This window comes from Cavia porcellus, unplaced genomic scaffold (assembly GCF_034190915.1).
Source record: "Cavia porcellus strain 051 isolate PalLab524CR breed Dunkin Hartley unplaced genomic scaffold, mCavPor4.1 scaffold_3, whole genome shotgun sequence".
NCBI lineage: Eukaryota > Metazoa > Chordata > Mammalia > Rodentia > Caviidae > Cavia > Cavia porcellus.
The window spans coordinates 32,866,140-32,890,915 of NW_026947486.1; the positions used below are offsets into that span (position 1 = coordinate 32,866,140).

General features: G+C 39.5%; 1 protein-coding gene across 1 annotated transcript in view; it reads right to left on the bottom strand.

Annotated features, from left to right (window-relative positions):
- Msn (moesin) overlaps positions 1-24,776 on the bottom strand; it is a 68,470-nt gene that overhangs the window by 26,445 nt on the left and 17,249 nt on the right. Inside the window, exon 2 of the mRNA XM_003462751.5 lies at positions 1,269-1,352. Within this exon, the coding sequence (XP_003462799.2) occupies positions 1,269-1,352 (84 nt within the window). The remainder of the gene's footprint in view (positions 1-1,268; positions 1,353-24,776) is intronic.

The following is a 24,776-nucleotide window of genomic DNA, read 5'->3' on the forward strand; positions in this document are numbered from 1 at the left end:
TGTAGCCTTCATCTGATTATTAGATTATTATTAGCACATCTCTTCTGAAAATGACAATTCTTAGTGAAGAGACAACTCTTCAGTTAGAGATGGAAATAACCTTTTTATCTATAGGGAGAAAGCAATTATCTCCATGGCATACCGGCAAGAGATAAAACTTCCTCCTACCACATTCATCACTCCTAGTGTTGTCCTAAATCCAGACAGTCCTTTAAAAGAAAAGTATACACTTCCCTTCTCTTTGAAGCACAAAGAGAAAAAAAGGAGAAAGGGGAAGAGAGACAGAGACAGAGATAGAGATAGAGATAGAGAGAGAGAGAGAGAGAGAGAGAGAAGGAATATAGGAGGGAGAGAAAGAAGGGAGAGGAGAGGAAGAGAGGAGAGACAGAAAAGTGACAGAAGCTTTATAGTACACTGGCAAGAATCCCAGCTATGCACCGAGTGTAATTAGGTTATTTAACTTCTGAATTTCATATTAAAATAAAGATGAGATCACTTACATCTTTCAAGGTTGGAAGGAAGTCCCTGTGTGCTCATGTCTTTAAAGCATCTGATATACAACTGTTATGACTTATATCTAAATTCTCCACTTCCCAAAGCTTCATGTGGCCATAAGTGAGCTTTTCAGAGGTTACTAGATCTGAGTTGTGTGCTGTTCAGATCAACAATGCGATGCTGAGATTGAGTCCTGCTGCAATGCTATGATTAAGGCTGCCCCACTGTGAGTGTGAGTGCTACTTACCTTAAGGATGGGTATCTTGGGTAAGATATAAGGACAGAAAGAAGGTCACTGCTTGTTGCTTGCTGCTTTGCTTTCTGCCTACTACTTTTCTGCTTTGCTGCTTTCTGCTGCCCATGAACGTTTTCCCTCTGTCATGCCCCACTGCCACGCCATCTTGTCTTTGAGTCAGCCTCAGACTGAAATCTCTATGAACTGAGTTAAGAACCTTTCCTACTTTTACTTTGGATGTCTGGTATTTTATCTCAGCAACTAGAAAAATATAACTAAGACAGCAATCATACTCCCTTTCTCTCTTCCTCTTTGTTCATAACCAATTATAGGATTAATTAACGTGCAGACTACCAAATTTAACCTTTGTCTCCTTTTTCTTAAGGTCAGAGTCAGCCTCTTTTTTGATCTATCTTGCCAAATTAAGTAGAAAAAGAGATCTTTCTAAAAAGAAATAGAAGGCACAGATAATTTGTATTATGGTAGGAGCTACTGAGACAAGAGAAGGTGGCAAAGGAGCAAAGAGTCCCTCACTTACCTGATCAAACAGCTGCTTGCCAGTGGTGTTGGGCTGGATAGCAAACTCCAGCTCTGCGTCCATGGTGGTCACACGCACACTAATCTAGAATGAGATTAAAGAAGACAGGTTAGTCATCTAGCTCTGTGCTTGGCAGAGGCTGGGATAAGCGTTCAACTACCGAGGAAGGATGTAGGATGCGAAGAATTTGAGCAACTCAGATACTGGTGGAATGAAAGGAGAACTACAAACAAGTCACAACCTAGTGGTTGCTTTCAATCAGTTAGTTGAAAACAAAAGACACAGCCACAGAACAATGCTTACCAAAAGGCAAACAAGAATGCAAATCAGCCTACTAATCAAGAATAACAAAACATTAACTATACTTCCTCCAAAGTCTTTCCCACTTACACCAACCAATTCCAGCCCATAACACACTCTTCTTATCTCTTTATATACAGCTTGGATTATCTATAGCACAGATAGAAAACTTCAAGGACAAGTTAATAGAAGAATAAAGAATAATATATCTGGTTCTAAGCCTAGCACTATAACTGGGTCAAACATAATCTTAGGGTCAAACATAATAACTCTTATTTCTTTCCTGGGCCTTAGTTTCTCTAATCTGTGATTAATATTTTCTATTATTTCTGTTTCAGTTGTCTCTGTGGGCACAAGAGAGGAAGGGAGCCTTAGGAGAGATGGGTGTGGACAACATAAAGTTGTTATCAAAATCAAGTCAATAGAGAAATAAAAGGACAAGGAGAGATCCAGACCAAAATAACAGGTAGCACACACATGATTTCATAGAAACTGGAAAATGTAGGAATCATTTTTACAAATATATTCCCTAACCTAACTTAATGATAGCTGAAATTTCATTATTTGAGACTTGTTCTTTGACTGAAAACTTGGCAGGGATGGCAGTAGTAGCGACAATAACAAGTCCCAGCTTTCATGTATTCAGAGTTACTACTCACTAGACACTTCATACGCAATATCCCATTTAATATTATCCATCAACCTGTGAAACATGAAGTATTTTCCAGGATGCTAACATACGACTTACAACACTATTGAGGGAAAGATTAATTAGAGAACAGTCAAAGATGTGAATCTTCATGCAGTGACTAAGACATTAAACTTTATTAGTCTTTGAACTTCTGGGCCTTTCTTGAGCAAAGGGGTCAGGCAGCAGAGAAGAGGGAACCAGACAGCCATTCTGCTAGCTACACAATTCTGATGAAAACCAGGCCCAGCCCAGAGAATGATTCCATAAATAAATTTCACCAGGGACCCAGGGAGGAAGTCTATTTCAGGATTGTCAATGGGACAGGAAAGACCCTGAAGGCAGGAGTAAGTAAGACAAGAACCCTATGGGAGTAAGGCAAGTTAGCCACCCTAACTTGGTGCTACCTTAGTTTTCTTACCAATCCAGTGACTACTGAAGAAAGGACCCTCATAAAGTAAGAGAAATGGAGCCAAGGGGGGGTTGGAATTTGGGGTACATTACTACATATCCAATTTCAAATTACTCTTGAGCTGGGTCAGGGGTGACCTCAAAGCACAAATGACTGAGAGGACAGGAAGAGTAGAATACATACAATGGATTTTCTAGTGTATTGGATTTCATTTTCATGTCAAGGTTTGTGTCTAACTTTGAATTACCTCTATAGTACCATGGCTCACTGGGTATTCACAAAATGTTGACTACATGAATAGCTATAAAATGAGGAAATTTAAGAAATAGATATAAAATAGCATATACATAGGTGAAGACATTTTGCATTTTGACCCTTTTATGCCATGGACCCTTCTTGGCAGTCTGATGAAGCCTATGGAGCCCATATCAGAATATTTGTCAATGTATGAAATAAAGAAAATACAAAGAGAACAATTACATTGAAGATACCAAAATTTAATATGTATTCATATTAAGTAATGACTTATCACTGAATCTCACTATTACTTCTATAATTTCAAATTTGCATTAGATATAAATTATACTTGAGAAATCTATAATAACTATATTATGACATAAAAATATCTTAGATTTCCATTGATGACAAAGTCAGAGGTACTGCCTATACTGTTGCAGTTAATTTGTTTTGTCCCGCATTCATACCAGAAAAAAGAAGTTAAATTATAAGTTAGAAGTCAGTGAAAACAAATACGGTAACTCTACTGATGGTCAATTTGCTCAAGTTAAATGGTGAAGTATTTGCATCTAATACTTCACACATTCTCCTGTTTAACTCTAGATGAGTTATAAAACCTAGTAACACTATATATACCTACTTCAGAGGGAATAATGCCCTCCCTCTAGTGAAAGAGAAGCATAAAGATTGAGAAGACAAGTGGAAGGCCTTAAAGGTTGCACTAGAAAACTAGATCTAACTTCTTTGGGCAGTGACCAGCATAGATTCTGAATGGAAATGGGAGCAGAAGCAGAACTGGGTTCTTGGGGGAAAAATGACTGTGAGCTGAGAAAGGGAGTACAATTCCAGGAAAACATTCCACAACTTAGGAGCCCTCTTTGAATTCATACTATTAGAAATACTTTAAGGAAGTAAGATAATAGCATTGCTTGCAGATCAAATCAGATGAAGCTCATGTCAACCTAGTATCTTCCAGGCACTGACCAAGCATGGAGCATAGTGCCAGCCCATAGCAGGCACTCAAGTATTTGTTCAGGAAATGTTTCTTAAATAAATTCCTTGGTAAAGAGGGGCCTACTCTGAATCAGGAACAAGCATATCTGAGAGGCTAGTGCTGGCTATGTTTCCTCTTTCATAGATACAGCATCAACCTGGAATAAAGACTCTCCTAAAATCTAGAGCGGTCCAACTCAAAGAGAACTGGAACCTGTTTCCCCTAAATTCCTACTCAGGGCTTTTGTCACTCCACTGTGGCTGTGGTTGCTTCTCTGGGGATAGTAGCTGACGTTTTCCTGAATTCTACTGTGGAAATAGGACAGGTGTTTAAAAATTAGGGGAAAAAACCCCCAAAGGCAACTTCCATACTTGCCATCACTTAACTCAAAGGAAAATATGAGTCATAAGGACAAGTTTATGGGTATGTGCCCTCCCATTTTCTATGCATGTCAGAAGTATGTGAGAGGAGTGGAAGAAGAGGGTTAATAACAACTGGGACCCAAAGATGATGAGTAGGGCAGGAGATCTGATCAAAAGTCTGCTTGCTCTTAGAAGAATCTGGGATCCAAGTTACACAAGATGAGCTGTACTGTCACAGGGCCCATAAGCCCATTTACCCTTTTGGGCCTGGTCTCTGCTCTCTAACTAAGAAGGTAGTAGTCTCATGTGAGAGACAAAAACTTGAAAATGAAGCTTCCAAATGCAGCAGAAACTTCCCAGGCAGCCCCTTAGCTTGGGAAGAGTAGAGGAGCTGATTTGGGCAGGGTAGCATTTCAAAATGCAGTTCCCACCAGAGAACTGCTTATAGAACTAATCCCTGCCTTAGCTGAGCCTGAAGATATAGACTCAGCCTGAGAGCAAAGACTATGTCATGAACAGTTTAAGGAACAGCAAAGAAATATCTGGGGGCAGTTGTCATCTTTTCACACACACTAGCCTTCCAACTTTAGTCCAAAAATATAGACACTTCTCACACCAAGCTCTTCTTTGAGCATTAACAAATCCATCTTGGTGATCTACCATCCAAATCGTTAAAAAAAACTTGGATCTCTCTCATCTTCACGAGGCTTACTAAGGTAAAAAATAATCAGACTAGGTACTACCATTCTCTGCCTTAGCAACAACAGCTGGGGCACTTTGTTCTATGGGCCTGGTCAGTTTCACATGAGGGTCCCTATCTTTCCCTAGAGCCAGACGATTCATGTGAGCAGCAGCCAGGCTCTATCAAGAGTCTGGAATTGGTTTGTACTCACTTGCCCCATGTCACTGAACTATAAGATGATTCCTTTGTGTAAAAAAGACTGGGGAGAAGCAGAGGGAAAAGCAGTGAAATAACCACAATTAACTTTGCCTAAAGCATATACACTACCTCCAATCCAGCAGGGATGGACATTACTAGATCCACTTCATAGATGAAAAAAATGAAGTACATAGAAGAGGTCACAGAAGAATGGAAAGAAACACTTACTGCATACCAACTATGCACCAGCCCCATCACCCATAGTCTCACTTAATATCACTGAAGTCACATTTACTCAGCCAGCAAGTGGCAAAGGCGGGTTTTCTGGACATTCCTAAAGCTCCATCGACAATTCCACCCACCTCTCCAGTCATGCATATTTCATTGCTGTCTGAAGACAGCACTGCATTGGCAACTATTTTGGCCAAAACCCAAATACTTTGTCATATAGTAAGTCTGGGTATAACTGAGAAGCACTGATTGGGAAAGCTCCTTGCCTCCAGAGGGTAAAACATGTGAGTCAGTTCAGTTAAGAATGACCTCATCTCCCATCTGCCATCTTTTCATTCTCCAAGTGCCCACTCCCCCAGAGTTTCAATGGAATTACTAATGTGATGAAGTAGGCAATTATAATTGGGGGATGGGAACCAAAGAAAGGTTAAGATTTACCAGAGCAATCCTAGAACTTCAGTCTCTTCTCTGAAACAGTTGTTATCAGTGTCATCCAAACCACCTTCAGCAGTCTGGAAGCCAATTCCCATTATTTGCACTCCAGTACCCACCATTTCCAACTGCTAGGACTGGTACTATGGCAGGGTGGGCCAGGGCCTAGTCTATCTTGCTTCTTGGAATGGTAGCACCCCTTAAGCACCGTTTTCCAAAAGGTGAAAAACAAGGGTTGCTTTGAATCTCCAGCCTAGGAGCCACTGTCTTCTCACCACCACTTCTACCACCACTACCACCGACTCATTTACTTCCCAACAATTCAGACTCTTCCTTGTTGACTTAGAAGTGGTACCTGGTATAGCTATCTGCTCTGACCTTTTCCTGCCTATTTCTAGGCCTTTATCACAGTCAGTAAGAACTGCTGCAGGTTAACCTTTCCTATCCCTTTGTGTTTTATCAGTAGTTTCTAGAAAGAACTATACCCAACCCCACCTACATCCACAATTTAATGGGTCAATATTAGTTCTTCAACCCCTGCAAATGCTCCAGAAGGCATGAGTGCCAAGCATCTCAATGGAGAGATAAGGGCATATGGAGATTGTTACTCTTCCAATTACAGTACCATGTTTGGGACACTGACACCTCTTACCAATGAAAATAAAACTATCTTATCAGTATAAGAGGAGGGCTCAGAGCAATGGCCATTTATCTTCTTTACAGCTCTTCATTATATCAATCCATTCATCTTAGAATCTCATCTAGCTTCTCCCTTCTGAAATTTTCGTATTTGTTCTCCAAGACAATAAACAATCTGAAACTGTTAGATCAGAAATGGACCTCAGAGATTACTTGGCTCAAACTCATCAATATACAACTAGGGAAACTGAGATCCAGAGATCAGAACATACTGTCCCAGGTCCATACTTCTGCTAGGTAGTATGAGAGCAGGGATTAAAATTCTGGTTATTTATCAACAGCCTACTTAGTAAGCTATATTGCCACATAGTTCTTAGAAAACATATACTTCACACATACTAAAGTTGCTATGAACAAATTATATGGAAGAGAATGTACTAGCTTGATTCCACAAAAAACTCCAAGCTGATACTGCTTAGAAACCCAGCTTTCAAGAAAGGCCAGGCATTTTAGGCTAAGATGTTTACCACCATCCATTCTAGTGAGAGTGACTATTTATTTATTTAGGTACTGGAGATTAAACTCCCCATTCCTTTTTTATTTTGGGACAAAGCTTTGCTAAGTCACCAAATCTTCTACAATAATAGAGAAAGAAAAAAGCAGAGAATTTGAGGAATTGGTTTGCTTCCAGGCAGCCAAAAACAATAGGTTCTTTCAATATCCATAAAACTTTGAAGGTGCAAAAAAAAAAAAAAAGAAAGAAAGAAAGAAAGAATGGGCCCAGTATTAATAAAGTTTTCAAATAGGTGAAGCTGCTCTCCTTAGCCACACCCATTTGAGCTTCACTCTCTGCTTGACCCAGCTCCCTGCCTTCAAGTTTCACATGAAGTATCTGTAGACTAGAGACACAAACCATTTTCGCCTGCCTGAAGATGCCAGCTATGCCTGGAGCACCAGAAGAGGGCTCTGTTCCCTCAGTTCAGGAACACAGCCCAGCAACCTAGAGCACCACACTGGAGCTGATCTAAGCTCTGACTGGAATTCTATCCATTGCTTGAGGGATTTAGGCCCTTGTGCAGTGCCCCTAGATCTCAAAACCACTGAAGCCAGAATCAGTCAATTATGCAGGGGCAGGAGGAGGGTTCAGGGCCCTACTTAAAAAGCGCTGTTTTTGCCAAGTACGGTGTTACAAACTTTACAAACCTGTAATCCAAACTCAGGAGGCTTAGGCAAGATCACAAGAATGAAGAGAGCCTGGACAACTTGGCAAGACCCTCTCTCAAAATTAATAAACAAAAGAAGGACTGGAGATGTAGCTCAGTGCTCCCAGAGTTCAATCTCCAATATCAAATAACAACAAATAACTGTATTTTTAACACCAGGGTTGAGATAAGGTTGGCTTTTTAACTACCATGCAGCCCTAAAACCAGTTTTAGGGCGGGCAGTGGTACAGTTTTAGGTTTGGCAATGGTATAGTTCTGGCCTCCAATGCCAGGGGCCCTGGGTTCAATTCCCAGCACTGCAGGTGAAAAAAAACTAAAGATGGCTTCCTACTCTAAAAAATGGGCCTAATAATATCAACCTCATTACAAGGTCACTTGTAAGTACTTGGCACATCATAATTAGAATGTGATAACTCCTCCCTTTTCAGTCATTTTACTACAAATATCCTATCTGACAAACATGATTTAAAACAAAAACCTGTATCTATAAAAGATGAGAAGCTGCCTAAGTAAATTATAAGAGCTCTTTCAGCATAAATGCCTTCTTCTGTTGGGGGCAAACTCTAAAATGTAATTAAATTTTTAGTTGCCTTAGACAATAAGAAGCAATGCACAACAATGAGACACATTCTTACACCTGCATTATTTTAAGTGTTTTCTCTCTTGAGAGGGATAGAAACTTCCCCCAAGAAGCAGAGCCCTAAGAGAAAACAAAACACTACAGAGGGCCTACTGTACTTTATCCTTTTCAAAAACTATCTAATCTTTCCTTCTGGATTCTGCCTGGCCATTTCTCTAGTATCAGAAGTTAAGTGTCTCATATAATTTCAAGGACAAGTCAGATTTGGGAGATTATAGACTATAACCTAATTATAGATTATAGCTGCCTGAACCAATGAATCACTCATGAGCTAGTGCTAAAATGGCTAAAGGGAAGTTGGGTGGGCACATTCTTGTGATCTCAGCACTCTGGGAGGCTGAAACAGAAAAACTGCAAGTTTGTGCCCAGACTGGGCAACTTAACAACCTATCTCTTTTCAAAATAAAAAAAAATAATCATGTAGGGCTTGCTTGGAATGTAGCTTAGTGTGAAGGCCCTGGGTTCAATCTCTAGTACTGTCAAAAAATAATAATAAAGGCTACAATCTCTGACCAAAAAGAAACAGCAAATAAGAGCAACTACAACATCAGCGCTATTGGACCTTATGTGTAAATGATTCTCCACGGCAAATACAAGCCATACCCACAAAACTTTGAACAAGGTAATCAGTGCTGGTACTACCCCTAAATACCTCTGCACCTTGGTCTGTAAAGTAGTCCAAGGATTACACCTGCTCCTCTCTATCAGGGATCAGCACTGACCACCACCACAGACACTACTGTGCACTAAAATAATATCTCTGTAATAAGAGGAACACCACTTTATGTTCTGAAAATCAAGATCTAGCTCCACCATGCCATAAGCTCTCAAATTCCACTTGTAAAATGCGCATAAAGATGCCAACCTGTTGTGACATGCTAATAAGGGGTTTCCCAAACTTAACATTATAAGCATTTGAGTCACCTGTCAAAAGCTCAGATTCATGGATCACTATCCCAAGCTTACTCTCCAGAGGAAGGATTTGGGAATTCATATTTCAACAAATACCTCAGGTGATTCTTACTGTCTGGCAAGTTTAAAGAAACAACTTCCAATACAGATGCTGGTGAGATGAGAGCACATAACCAGAAGTCTAGTCCTCCAAAATGCTTCCAATTCAGAGATCTCCATGACAGGGACCCTGAAGTTGGTACCCAGAAGATCTGACACTGCAGGCATGAAGAGGCTCTGCCATTCCAATCAGAAAGCTAAATGCACCAAACCTTTGGTTCATTGTCCAGAATATTCAACCATCATCCTATCTAGTTAACCACACAGAGGGAGAAAATAGCTGATGCATATACCTTAGCAGCTAAAATATATTGATCAAACTTCATTAATTAGCCCCCCCCCCGCTCTTGTATTGTCTGCCTTTTTTTCAAAACTGGGGTTTGAACCCAGAGCCTTAACACTGAGCTATATCCCCAGCCTCCTTTTTTATTTTTTATTGAGACAGATTTTCACTAATTCAATAAGGTGCCCAGGCTGGACTTGAAATTGTTATCTTTCTGCCTCAGGTTCCCATAGTGCTAAGGTTACAGGCATGCCATTCCCAGATGAGCCTTATAAACACTGAAGCAACCACTTTTTTTAAAAAAAAATTAAGAAGTTTTATTACATATATATATATATATATATATATATATATATATATTTGATATGTGGCCCAAGCTAATTCCTCTTCACTCAAAAAAATTTAGGTTACAAAAAACCCAGCGGGCCACAGGTTAGACACACCTCCTCTTTTGCTTTCCTAGGAGAACTTTCCGTGAAGAAGCAGACCTTAAATTATATCCCTGGATACTCTAGGAACTTAAGAGGTGTGGTGAGAAATGCTTCATTTACACAGATAAGAGGGGAGAGGATATGAGTGAGTCTAAGATAAGTGTGACTAGCAATGGTACACTAGAACTAGCTTAAACTAAATATGACCATGCATAATATACCTCTTCCCAACTCCTCCAACAAGGACTTTATGTTGGTAGCTTGAACATAGAGGAAATTTTTTACAATGAACATTACCCAACAAATGACTTTATCAGATACTTGACAGTTAAATATTTATAGCCACAGCACGAGACCTAAAACACATCCAAATAAATACCATTAAACCCACTTTGCAAATTAAGAAACTGAATTTCAGAGAAGAGAGGTAACCATCTTTGAGCTGCATGACCCTGAGCAAAAGCCAGATCTCTCTGGCTAGCTACGAATCCCTGGCTTTTCTTACTAGCATTTCAGGGTAGTAGGAGGCTCCTCCAGTCAGCCAAAAAGTGGGATCCTCATCAGGTAAATGCTAAACAAGGCCACATAATTGTATCTGGTGCATCACCAAGGAAAGTTTAGGGTTAGGAAACCAGACATGAATCATAAAAGCAGTGAGAGACAGCTTCATTCCCTCAGAGAGAAGCTGGTGTATGTCAGGGAGTGGGCTAGAAAGCCCCAGTAGAAACTACAGCACATTCTTAAAGGTTCTCATAAATACTTGACAGAGACCAAAGGCTCTAAAGTGAAACCCTGAGACATTGTAAGTCCCTAGAGTTGAAATCTCAGTTTCCCTACAAATAAAATGAGAGTAATAATGCCTACCTCATAGGATTGTTGTAAGGACAGCATTATTGTAAATACTTGGTAAATTTGAACTTTCTTCTCCAGCAACTTCAATATAAACTCAGTTTTTTCCCAAGTCTCTGACCTATTTGTATACAATGATCATCCTGTCACCATACAGTCCTCTACTGTGTAAAAGACTTGCCTACACATATTCTCTCACAGGATTTAACCTCATATGGATGGCAAGGCAAAGACAAGCACCATTTTACAGAAGGGAGAAACAGAGTCTCACACTGAGGTGGAAAGACAAACAAAATAGCATCTTACTTGACCACTGAAAAAATAATAGAATCCTAGTCTCCCCAACTATCAGTACATTGGTTTTTTCTCTTCCAAGTTTCTCATTTACGGTCACAGAGGATTCTTCCAAAGTCTTGACCATTATCATTAATTTCATCCAAGATATCTAGTGGCCTCTGACCTTCACCTTTATCTTAGTGTACTATAAGAGGGGTTCTCCTTTAGTTAGGAAGAGAACAAGACAGCACATGTGAAGGGTAGTCCTGCTTGGCAGAGGCACCCACAACATTAATTGGGACCAACAACCCAAGAATGGTGGTCCAGAGATTAGGTGTGGGTCTGGTTCTAGTAACCTTGTGACATTTTCTTCTCCCTCTAGGTCTGTATGTTCCCAACTATACTGGTGGCTTATTCAGTGGCTTCTATCATTTTTACATTTTAGCAACTTTATGCCTCCATCACTCTCACAAACAGAAAATTACATAAAACTTCAAATTACGAAGTATGCAAAAAAATGACTGTTCTGGTTTAATATGGGCTACAGGTTAGCAGGCAGCTTAGCCAGTCTGCAATCGATTGGATTAGTAGCTTGGACATAGAGAGACAATCCCAGGTCTGACCTTCTAAAATTGTATTCACCTAGCTCTGGCACTGATTTCTTGTGGAAATCATAGGACTCTCTTGGCCCTCTGTTTCTTCATATATAATATGACATAGTTAGACCAGTTGGCTTCTAAAAATGTTTTCATCACTGTGACTCCAGCAAAGGGAGCCTAGCCATCCCTACTGTGCAGAGGGCATGAGCAAAGCATCATCCCTGCACTCCAGAGATTTCCTTTATCCTCTGGTGACTCTGAAATGAACTCTTTAGGCAGTTCCTCAAGCTCTGTGTAAATGGTAGCTGGGCAAGCAGGCAGGCAGGCAGGCAGGAAGGCAGGTGCCCCACCCTTTCTTACACAGGAAGCTAGCTACATCCTCTTTTCCCCACCCCAGGCAACACATCTCCAAAGGTCCTCAGCAAAAGCAGTGGGGGTAGGGAGAAGTTGGGGCCTAAAAGGAAACAGAATATGCAAATAACCTCAGTGTGGTAAGGAGCCATCAGTGGGGAAGCAAACACTTTGGGCACTGAGGAAGGGCAGCAAATCTGCCCCATTGTCTCCTGGGGTCCTCCTCAATGAAAAACACCTCGCCAAAATCTCAGGCATAGGCTGGTACATTGAGTAGTCTTCAGATCACCCATTTCATGCCACTGATCTCTGCAGATCAAAAGGCTAGGCTTCATACAGATATATTTGTCAGATAAAGTCTTTCTTGGGGTAAGAATATAGACACGCTATTAGTGGGGGTATACACATGAATGAACACTTAAGAAAAAAGAGGCTCTTCTAAGCTTCTCAAAGCTGAGGAGGCAGGCACCAACACTCATGGTTATACTTCTACTTTCCTGCACTGCCCCATACCCTGTGACTGGGACCCAGCCCTCCCCACATCCTGTTCTCAGAGAACACGTGGCTGCCTGGGGAAAGATAATGTCACTACCACACTTCCTCTCACTGGAGGCTTTGGTTGACTGGGGAGAGAGGTAGAGTTCTCTGCCTCATCAGGCTGAACAAACTACAGTTAATCTCACAGTTGCACAGATGGGAGACAGGAAGGGTGACTAACTAGCATTGGTAGCATCATTCACATTGGAGGATCCATTCCTACAGATAGATGGTGATAGGGCAAAGTACTTCTGGAAAAATGAATTTTTTGGAAAAACTTACCCATTTTTTTCTATGTTTGGACACTGGAAGACAGCATGCCAGTGTTCTTCCTTAATCCATGAAGCAGAGGAATGCAAAACCACAATAAAACTGTATTTTTAAAAAATCTCCCAAATGTCACACAAGTCTCACTGCACATGGGTTTTAGATGCTAGTATCGGCATTTCTGCTAACACAACATGATTTAATAGACCTACAGTGGATTTAGACACTTGGGAAAACAAAATGGCTTCAAATCTATAGGACCAGTTCCTCCAACAAATTCTAAGAAGGGGTAGAATATCACAGCCTCGGCCACTTCTAAATCTCTCTTCATTCCTTTCTAACCAGTTTACTCCCTAGCTCCCCCATTTATCTTCTTTTTCCAGACTGTAAACATAGCAAATAATGTAGCTGAACATTCCATTTAAATATTCAGGGAAGATCTTCTCATTCATCTGCCATGAGAAGGCAGAAGGCAGATAACATTCCACAACACTGCTTCACTAAATGCAGACCTTTACCATGGCATAATCCTTGGCTGAGCTTGTAAGAAGGACTTGAATTCACCATCCCTAAGCAGGAAGCCTAATGGTCCTTACACCTAATTTGGCTGCCCAACCCAACATTTGCCCTGAAATCATGGGACAAGGTTTATTACACAGTCTTAAGAAAATACAGCTTTTCAAAAATATCCACCTAGGGATGGGGATTTAGCTCAGTGGCATAATTGCCTGCCTGGCAAGCGTTAAGTCATGAGTTCAATACCCGGTACCAAAAAGAAAAATTAAAATTAAAAATATCCACTTCCAGTGGATATGCTGAAACCTGACCTGCTTCAACTGTCTCTATTTATAGCCACTGGATCACAGCCTTCATTTTTGTCATGACCCCAATCCCAGAGGTAGACATACAGTACAGATAGCAGAAATAACGCCTTCAGGCTCTGTGGATCTACGATTACTTGGAAAATTCCTTTGGGAGGGAGGTAAGGGAATACATAGCATACAGTTTACTAGTTTTGGTCCCCACAAGTTGATATAACTTCTCTAAAAGATGGATTTCCTTTCTCTGTCTCTCTCTTTGTCTCTCTTTGTCTCTCTCTCTCTCTCTCTCTCTCTCTCTCTCTCTCTTTTTCTTTCGAGTTGAAAAAGCCACATCTTACCCTCCAAACCACAAACTCTGCTGCCAATTTACTGAAGGCAGTAAGAACTATTTAACTTGTCCAGCAACAATACCAAGGACTTTTTAGCACCCTTATTGAGGTAAGCATATATGAACCCACCCAGTTCACCCCTCCCATACACACACAGACAGGTCAGTTCTTTGGGTAGGCCAAGAACCTTTCTTCCCATCATTCTAAATTTGGTCTAGTTTCCTCAGAAAGCTTCAGGAAATGTCCAATCAGAATCTCTATAGAAATTACAGTAAATCCCCAATTTACAAATATTCGACTTGGGAACTGTCACACATATGAATGGACCTTGCATTATGAACATTCATAGATCTGAACAAACAGTGGAAGTAGCTTATATGTCTGCTGGACATTGTCACAGCTGTGCCATTGTGTGTGATACTGAATTAAATAGTACAGTGCTCAACCAGAGCCTCGGGTATCCAAAAGCAGGAAGAAAAGAAGTTGTGATGCGGAGGGACTGCTAGGAAGAGCAAAGCAGTTTATACTGTATATCTTTGTCAAAGGTGTATGAGAATCACTTTGTCAGACTTACAAAAGAATTCATCTTACAAATGTTCTCTCAGAATGTAACTTGTTTAGAAGTCAGGCACTTGCTACACTTGCCCTATGTCATTTTACGATAAAAAATAGAAAAAAAGAAAAAAAAAACCTAAATTGTACTGTCTCTTGTTACTACATTGGAAGAGCAAATAAATCTACTTTATACCTACCTCAAAGTTTCAAAGAAAATGCACATTCGAACAGAAACTTATACACACATATTGGTTTTATATACTATGAAATTATCAGACACTCAGTATAGACCAGGCTCTGATATTATTTGTGTGTGTGTGTCTGTGTATGTGTGTGTGTGTGTGTGTGTGTGTGTGTGTGTGTGTATGAGAGAGAGAGAGAGACACAGAGAGACAGACAGAGAGAGATTGAGACTGAACTTTTGTTGGAGAAAGGCAACTTGTAGATATGTAAATAAGTAGCTCCATTCCATATAGCAAAGGCAGTGACACAGATAATAAGAAACAACTGTGGGAACACAAAGACTGAGGAACCCAGACCATAATGGGAAAATAAGTAGAGAAACAAAGGAGATGAGAAAACAGCTTTCAAAAGAAAGAGCTGATAGGTCCTGAAGCATAAATAAGACTGAAAAAAGGTTAAAAGGAAAGTGGAATTCTTGTGGTATTCTGGATAGAGACATGGCACATACAAAGACATAGGGCAAGAAACACAATGCTTGACCTCCAAATGCCACAGAAAAACTTACATCCAGTTAAACTATACTCTCGCAAAAGCATGAAGTTAATGACAAAGACCTCCGTTTTTCAGCTACCTGACCTTCTTTCCAGAATCTATCCAAAGAACATAAATTATAAACCTTCTCACCAACATGGTATTACATACCAACTCATCAGATTTAGGGGAAATGTGTACCATATGCAGTACAGAAATCTCTGAAGACAAAGCCAGACAAGCTGGCTATCTACAAAATACAGGTAGAAAGCTGATTCTATTCCCACAACCCATTGAGTCATGAACTTTGTTTAATGAGCACTCCTTGCCCTAGCTCCCATACATATCATGGGAGTCAATGCCCAAAACTGAGTGAGTCCACTACAACATGCTTCATTCCATGTGGAGAACCTGTTGACATACAGAAAGACCTGAAGGGAAACCAGAATATGATTTCCCTACACTCACACCTCTCCTCTCCAATCCACATACACATGAGGAGGAAGTGAAAGCTACCCACACAGTAAGGGACTGCATTAGGCCCCAGCCAAGGCTGTGCGGGTTCTGCAAAAGGCCAGGAATCCACTGATTTCACAAAGTTTTGTCCTCCTTTAATCATTTTCTCAACACATCCTCTATTCTTCCCACCCTACAATCACCTTTCCTACCCTGAGTCTCAAATATTTCTTCTCCTTTTCTTTCACTGACTCATGTGCTGGGACTTTGAAAGCTCCCCAGAACACCAATTTCCCTTTACAAAGTGACAGACATATCCACAAGGATTCTCAAATTGACCTCTCACCTCCACACAACGGGCAGCAGCACAACATATGGTAGAGCTCACCACAAACTGGATCAACTTTGTGTATCACTGTTTCAAGTATCATTTTTTTCATCCATTAAAAAATTCATTCTGGTAAAGTCACATAGCTATAAATTCCAACAGTTGAAGGCTGAGATAGGAGGATGGAGAGTTTGAGACCAGCCTTGGTTACACAGTGAGTTCAAAATCATATACTCTTGTGACTACATAGCAAGACTCCATTTCAAAGAAATAAAAAATAAAAGCATACAGAGCTAGCACATTATTGGGGATCCACTGCAAATTATAAGTAGAGTCTAACAGGGCCCTAAAATCCTTTGCTCTCAAACACTTAAAAGAAAAAATGTGATGTAAGAGATTTAGGGAAATAGGACATTTATCAGGCATCTTCAGTATTTCAGATATTCTGCTAGATATGCTTTCATACTCTCAAACTCTTTGATTCTCTAATAAATCTCAAAGAAGTGGGCAACCTTACTAGTCTCCACTTTGAAGAAAAGCTAAGGGTCAGAGATAGTAAAATGCCTTACCTAAGATCATGCAAATATAAATAATGTTTGAAGATAAGAAAGTACTACAATTATAAGCCCATTTCTTTTTCTTATGACTACTTACCTTGCTTCTGTTAAATCATCTTTGGCACTGCTAACTAGACCCCAGATCCCAAAAAGTCATGGAAAAAACTGAGGCAACTCTCCGAGGGATAGGCACCATGATTGTCATCTGAAAATCATTTAAGCCAATCTCACTGCCTACAAATGTGCTTCAGTGCTTAAGGGGCAGAAGCATCTAGCATAATTTTCACATCTATTCAACTACTGATGGTAGAGTTACCAGTCTTTGCAAGTACTAGGGACAGGGCAGGTACAAGCAGCCTTGATTAAGTACTGCTTATACCTTTGTGTCCCATGTATTACTCCAAGTCAGGAAGTCTAGTGATGGTGTCTCTCAGACATAGTAGCCCATGTTGGGTATCTATCACTGTACCTATGAATGGGGAAGGTAGCCATAGAAGCACCAAGAAAAGAAAGTGTTCCAGAGCAGGTCTAGCGCTCCTTTTATAACCCTGACCCTCTTTGGCCCATAATCTTCCACTCCAAGGTCACTCCAAGATTTACAAAGACTTGGAATAGTATGAGTATCCAAACATGCACACTCCCACATAAACAGGCAACAGTTAACATAGTGAAGCAGGTAAAAGACTATAGATGGGGATGTCTGGCAAAGTTTCCCTGGACTGGTAAGCCTACCTCCACAGCCACACTTTAATATAACTCTCACAACTCTAAGCAGTTTCCCTAAACAGTTTGACTATTTTCCATCAAAAGTATAACTGTACTTCCACATTAACACAATGGAGGCACCATCTCAAAGAGCTAGGTTTGATTTTAGGAGGTTCAACAAAGCCAGGGATAGGGTGTGGGGAAAAGAACAGGAACAGCTGGCCCCAGTTCTGGCATCTCCTACTGAATACAGCTTTGGATTTTATGTTTCTGTTTTCAAATTTCCCTAATTACTCTCAACAGCAGCTGCACACTTATTAGATCTGGGATGAAAAGCAAAGTTTTACAAAGGATAGTGAACTAGAAAAATATTTCATTTATCTAGTGCTTTCCACTCCAAGGATACCTGAAATAACTATGATCTCAAGTGTACAGCAGTAGAAAACAGAGTGGGTTAGTAATTTGTTAATCAACATGGAAGAGATTTTTGATTGACAACATGCACTGTAATCCTAAATAAGACTTCAAAGGCCTACAGTGTACCTGGTTCAGCAAAGAGGTGACTATAAAAGTGAATATAAAAATGAGTATAAGCTGGCCTGGCAGCATGTGACCTTCATCCCAGTGGCTTAAGAGGCTGAGACAGGAGATTGCTTGAGTTTAAGGGCAGACTAGGCAACATAGTGAAACTTTTGTCTTAAAAATCAGTAAAAAGAAATGGGTATACAATAAATCGGTAGTCCAAAGCATAGTGTATGGCTGTGATACTGAGTACCCAAACTGCAACCCAAAGCACACTTATTTATCATGAAGTGTAATCACTGCAATTAAACCTGAATATCCCGTGTTCAGTTGCTAAGGCAACTTGGCTTATGTGCTGACAGGAAAAAAAAAGAGAGCACTGCATGCTTGCTGAAACATGTGAAACCATAGGTTTACTACCACTGGTCTATAGGGTTGGAAAAGTAATTCTGTGGTCTGCATAATGGTGCTGGTTACATAGTCTTCTTTTAATAATGCTTTTTTATTTTTGTTTAATTTATGTATTTATTTATTTATTGTGGTTTTTTTGAGACAGGGTCTTGCTATGCAGCTCAGGCTGGCCTTGAGCTCACTTTGTAGCCCACAATGGTCTCGAACTTGCAATGATCTTCCTGCCTCTGCCTCCCAAGTCCTGGGAGTCCATGCACTACTATACCTGGCTTAATAATGATTTTTAAAATGTAAAACCCATTTTTACCATACATACAAAAACAAGCACCACAGGTAAATTTGCCATTGACTGAGCTTAGACCAAATATTGGTAGGCAGATAACTCCAACTGACTATCTGGAAGGACTGAAAGTTGGATTAGTAGGCTCTTCACATCCTACTTCTCAAAGTATGTGTAATGATTTGGTTGAAATGCTAAATGGTAGACAAGTACTGTAGATGTGAATGCAGAATGTAATTTTAGTCATGTGCAATTAGTCACATGACCTAATTTGCAGTTAACTATAGTTTTAACAATGTCTTTTTGCTTTGTATGCATTAACATTTGTGTGTAAAGATTGTGTTTGGATTCAACAGGGAGCTACAGTATTTAAATTGACCAACCTAATGTTACAACTACTTCAAAGTGGCTTCTCAGTAAGTTTTCTTCCAAAGAAAGTTTTTCTTTCCAGGATGGAGAGAGAAAAGAAACTCAAATTGTCCTCATGATGCTGTTTGTGGTTCACATTAAACATATTCACATGTCTCTGTGAGAACACATAGCCCCTTTTCCACCACCTAGAAAATGGGGAAAACAATCAATGACCACACTTTGATGTGGTGCCAGGAATGAAGCAGACCTACTCTGAAGATACAGGAAAAAGAATGTCTGGGGCCTATGAGAGACTGAGTCAACTTACTAATCAAGTATAAAGGCTACCCCAATGAAAGAGGAATTAGAAAATAAGCAGTCCTCAGTTCCCAAGTATCCTGCTTTGGACACAAGACAGGGCTTCACCCCAGCACTTCCATATAGAGCTGAGAAGTGAAGTCACCAGGTCCACAGGCTCTTACTCACCAACAGCCTGTGATGTTCTCACTAACTGAAAGTCTTGGCACCCACTGCATTAGTCACTTCCCATACTGTTTTATCCTCCCCACCACTACTGGTCTGTACATGCTCAGACAGTGAACTTGCTTTCTAAAGAGAGCTACTCCTTTCCCTTGGGTCTTGTTAGCTATTCTGAGCTCCACCTCTTCCTCTACCATTTGTGGATCAGGCCTGAAACGGACATGTACTCCACATTCTCTGCTCAAGTTTAGAGGATGCTCAACTTGGCTGTCAGGGTCACCTTTACCTCTAGCTTCCAGAAAAGAAATGGTCCTAAACAAAGTCTCAGCTCAGCTTTATCAGTGCTATGTGGGCATGGAAATAAGACCCCTCCTTCTCAGTTCAGTTTTCTTATAGGTAACAAGGAAAATCTCCCATTAAAGATATAATTTCAATCCTTGTCCAGTGTCCTAATCACTTTGGAGAGCTCTCAAAAAGTCTGACCCCAACTAAGCAGGACAGCACATGCCTGCAATCCCAGTAATTGGGAGGCTGTGGCAGCAGAATAACAAGTTCTATGACAGTATGTACTACAAAGTGTGACCTTTATCTCAAATAGATAGACATAGATATAAATAGAGGTATAGATATAAATAAATATACACATTCTTAATTCAGACCAACCAGAGCCCACATATCCTTCTACATACTGGATAATACCAACTGTACAAGCCTCCAGGCATGCCATAGACAAAGTAGACCAGAAGAGAGGAAGGTTAGTTGGTTCCATGAAAAACTAAGCCTTATATCATGAGAAGGGCAGTTCTAACAACTAACTTCCAGCTTCATTCTTGGGCCAGTAGGGTCTTGATTAAACTTTCCCCCTTTTCCAATCTTTACACCAAGTCCATAAGAAAAAAGGTAAAATGTATCAGCACTAGTAAATCTAACTCTACATGTTTTGACATTAAGCAAGTATTACAACTTTTCTGTCCTCTCAATTCCTAGTGTTACTACACTGTGTATAAATGTCATTTTCTTTATCCATTGATCTGCTGATGGACATATACACTGTTTCTAAACTCTAGCCATTATCAACGTGTAATGGTGCTACAAATATGGGTATTCATGTACCCCCATAATAGTATCACTTAACACTTTTGAGGAGATACCTAGAAGAGAGATAACTGGATCAAATGAAATTTCCAGTTTTAGTGTTTTGAGAAATCTCTACACAGATTTCAATAGGGATTATACTACTTTACATTACCAACAACAATGTAGAAGGGTTCTTTTTCTCCCATATATCCTTGCCAGCCTCAGTTATTATCTGAGTTTTTGATAACAATTATTCATTTTTGGGGTAAGATGGTAACTCAAGTTCAAATATTCCCCAAATTATATATTCTGTTATTTCAAAATTATTTTAATGTGCATACTAATTCGTTTCATTTGTGCAACTCATTTCTTCTTGTTCACTGAAAAATTTTTGTCCTGTGTCTGTTTTATTAAAAAGTTTTGTTTGCTTCTTTTTTGTAAGGGAGAGGTATTTCCTCTATATCCTCATCAGCATTTGTTATTACAACATAAACTAATAAACCACTATGGAAATCCATGTGGAGAGTCCACAAAAACTAACAACAGAAATTCCATTTCATCTAGCTATGCCCCTTCTAGGTATCTTCCCAAGAGTTAAAATTTTATCATTGCGTTACAGGGATAAATGTATAACAATTATAGCAGCACAATTTATAATAGCTCTTGGGAATAGTATATATGTCCATCCACACACAAATAAGGAAAATGCAGTACTGATGCCCAATGGAATATTACTCTGCCATAAAGAAAAATAAACTGGAGGCCCTAGGATAAAAATGGATGCAGCTTGTGAATATAATGTAGTGAAATAAGTCAGATATACAAGCTTAAATACCACATGGTTTCCCCTACATGAGGAGATGTATATTTAAAAAATAGATAAGTAGCAAGTGAGAAATTTAAATAATTCCTCAAAATATCTATTTGTTTCAAAACTATTAAATATATATGCTAATTTGTTTCATTTATATTACTAATCTTTGTCAACTGAAAACAAAGTTTTGTGCTATTATCTGTTTCTTCTTTTTAAGAGAGAATCTTTGGCTCTATCTTGCACTCTGAATAACTACTTTGAAAATGATATAGTGTATTAATTCTTATTATTCTCATTATTTTGTTACAAAATTTTATTTTTTTCATTGAAATAAGAAAAGTTCTCTTTATATTTCCTTTATGATCGTCTACTTGGATTACATTAAAATAAAAAATAATGAAATAACAAAGTGCTAATGTTATCTGCCTTTAAAAACTAGTTTTTATCATTTGCCACACATGGTGACTATGGCCAATTTTAATAACTTTCCACCCTACTAAAAGTGTATAATGACAAGGGGGAACTGCTTTTTCTGTCTCCACAAACTTCAGCAGCTCTAGTGACACATTCCTATATGATGGTGTCATATTTCTTAGGGCCTGTCAGATGCTTGTGACCAGAACTATGCTAAACTACTACAAGATATCATTCTGTCACCTGTTTGTGGTGGGTTTCCTAAAAACTCTCTCCAGAGCACCTCTTGCTTCCTCGCTCACATTAGGTCCAAACTGACTTGTGCTACCCTTGCCATCTGCCCTTTCACTCAATTATGCTGTTGAGCATGCCCAAGGCTTTCTATGGAGGTAAACCTTCCAAAAGTCAGACACAGCTGAGTATTACCAATTTCTGAGTTGGTAAAGTTGTTCATTTGTCTTTTCTGCTCAAAGAAAGAAACCATTTCTGAGACACATCTTACCATCCACCCACCCACAGTAGGGCAGACCGATTTCCAATGTTATGAAAGTATAACATTTCTGAATAAATCAAAGAACTACAAAGTGGTAAAAAAAATATTCCCAGAGATCAGCTAAACTAATCCCTTGTAGAATAGACTATGGTCCAGACAGGGAAAAAATTGCCCTGGGAAAGTCTAGAGGGATAGCTTTGTGATACAGCACATGCTCAGTATATTTAAGGCACTGGATTTGATTCCCAGTACCACCAAAACTTGAAAGATTGTCCAGAGAAGCTAGCAAAAGAACCCAAACTATACCAGAGCTCCATAACTGTAAAACAGTGCCCCTTCCACAACTCCACAATACCTGCTTACTTCAATAAGAAACTGGATCGATGTTCATGTGCCTGCCAAGGTATAAACAAAACCCTATATTACCTAGGTCTAAGCAGTCTCTAAACAATTCTCATTTACTAACAAGCAACTCATTTGTATAGGCACATGACAAAGCAAGTAAGTTATTGGTTCAACTAGCCTTTGAGGCAGTGGTCTCATATTAAGTAGCAAGGTGACAGAGGAAGCCAGCTACCAAAACAGGTCAGTCCCTAAGGAGACAGAAGACAACACAGTGTGGCCATCCCTATATAGTCCCAACTGCTAGAATTTTCTCTAAACCTCTCTATCTCTGTCTGTCTGTCTGTCTCTCTCTCTCTCTCTCTCTCTCTCTCTTTCTCTCTCTCTGCCCAGGGCCTCTCTCATGTTAGGCAAACACTCCACTACTAACCTAGACCTTTTTTTTTTCTTTTACTTGGAGACAGGAACTCACTAAGTTGCTCAGGCTAGCCTGGGACTTGAAATCCTCCTGGTTCGCCCTCCCCCATAACTGGGGTTACAGACAAGCATGGTAAAATTTATTCTTAAAATTTATTCTGAATTCATAGTCTTTTTGAAGAGAGGTTAGCAGCCAACTGGAATGGGGAAAGAGTTTGAAAATATTTGAAACTGAACCCTGCTTTCTTAGAACTCTTGCCTAACCAAGACCAGAATATATGTCCAGGCTTTTACGAAATAACATTTGTTTCCCATTCTCACATCTGTCCCTGCATATAGCCTAAAAGGCTGCTGCCTTCCACTCAAGTCCTGTCTTTGTTCCTAACTAGCTAACTAATCTTTAAAGTATCACTTAACTTCTTTGAACCTCAGTTTCTTCATATGGAAAAAAGGGTAATTCCTAACGTGCCAACTGCAGAGAGTTAATGAATATCAAGTGACATAATACTAGCCATAAAAAAGATTTTACAGTCACAAAGCAAATTACAAATATAGAGAATTAGCACTATTTGTGTTAGGGACTATTTTTTAGTCCAGACACAAAGTAAGAAAAACTAGGGGAAAATAATTACAGTCCATTACCAGCTAAACTGTAGAGGTTTCTTCAATTCACTTATGACTGGGATATTTTAACTGGGGAACTATTTGAAAAACAGGCAGCTCTCCCCTAAACTCCCACTCCACTTCCTAACCTTTGAAATTTCCTTTCATAGGCTGTTCAATAAGTAGAAGTTACAGAGGATTTTGCCCAGAAAGAGTCATTATCATTAGGGCTCTTTCCATAAATTTCTTCAGTATTGGTTCTTCCTACCAAAGGTTGAATCCCAGTAGCAGTGGGGAAGGGAGAACTATTCAAAACTTCCCTGGAGTACAGTCCATACAAGGAATTTTCACACATAGTCTCTTTCTTTCAGTTTTTGTTTTTATTAGGACATATGCAGTACATAATGATTGCATTCATCCTGTGGAGTTGCTACAGGTACATAACACATCTTAATTCTTTCTTCAACCCCTTCCCCTCTCCTCCTTCTCCCTCTCTTTCTCTTGATCCTCTCCTCATTTGAAAAATATTCATATTCCTCCTTCCTATTATCTTTTATTTTGCTGTTTATACTTTGGTTTTCTCATATTTAAACTTGTATGATATTTAAACTTATGTATCTAACTTATTTCATTTAACATTATGGTCTCAAGGTACACCCATTTTTCTACCAATGAATCACTTTGCCACCAGTCTTTAAAGGATGGCCTCCCTCCCAATCCATGCCTCATAAACTTGCCACCTTGACCTGACTTGAGAGACTGGAGGAATGTGACAGTGAGCATGCAAATGACCTGAGCAGTAGAAGCCTGTAACATTGCTTGTTCCTGGGGACAAAGTTCACCATTTTTCTTGTGATTAAGATCAGTTACCCACTTCAACATAACGGTATTTATGGTATTTATTCTACGTATTACTCAAACCTAACCACTTCATTAGGGAATTTTTGGGACACATTTACTTTACTAATTACATCTTATTTGGACTATCAAAAAAGGAAAAGGAATTTGTATTTCCTGAGCTCATATGGCTTAGAACAAGTATTTCACATGTAGTAGCTGGAACAAGCAAGTTCTGTTATGGATCATTGAAAGCTGATTATATAGCAATGCCTCATTGATCCCAAATGTTCTATAAATGAGCTGTTCTACAGACATGAACTTTTCCTGACAACTTAAGATTATTCTCTAAAGGATCCT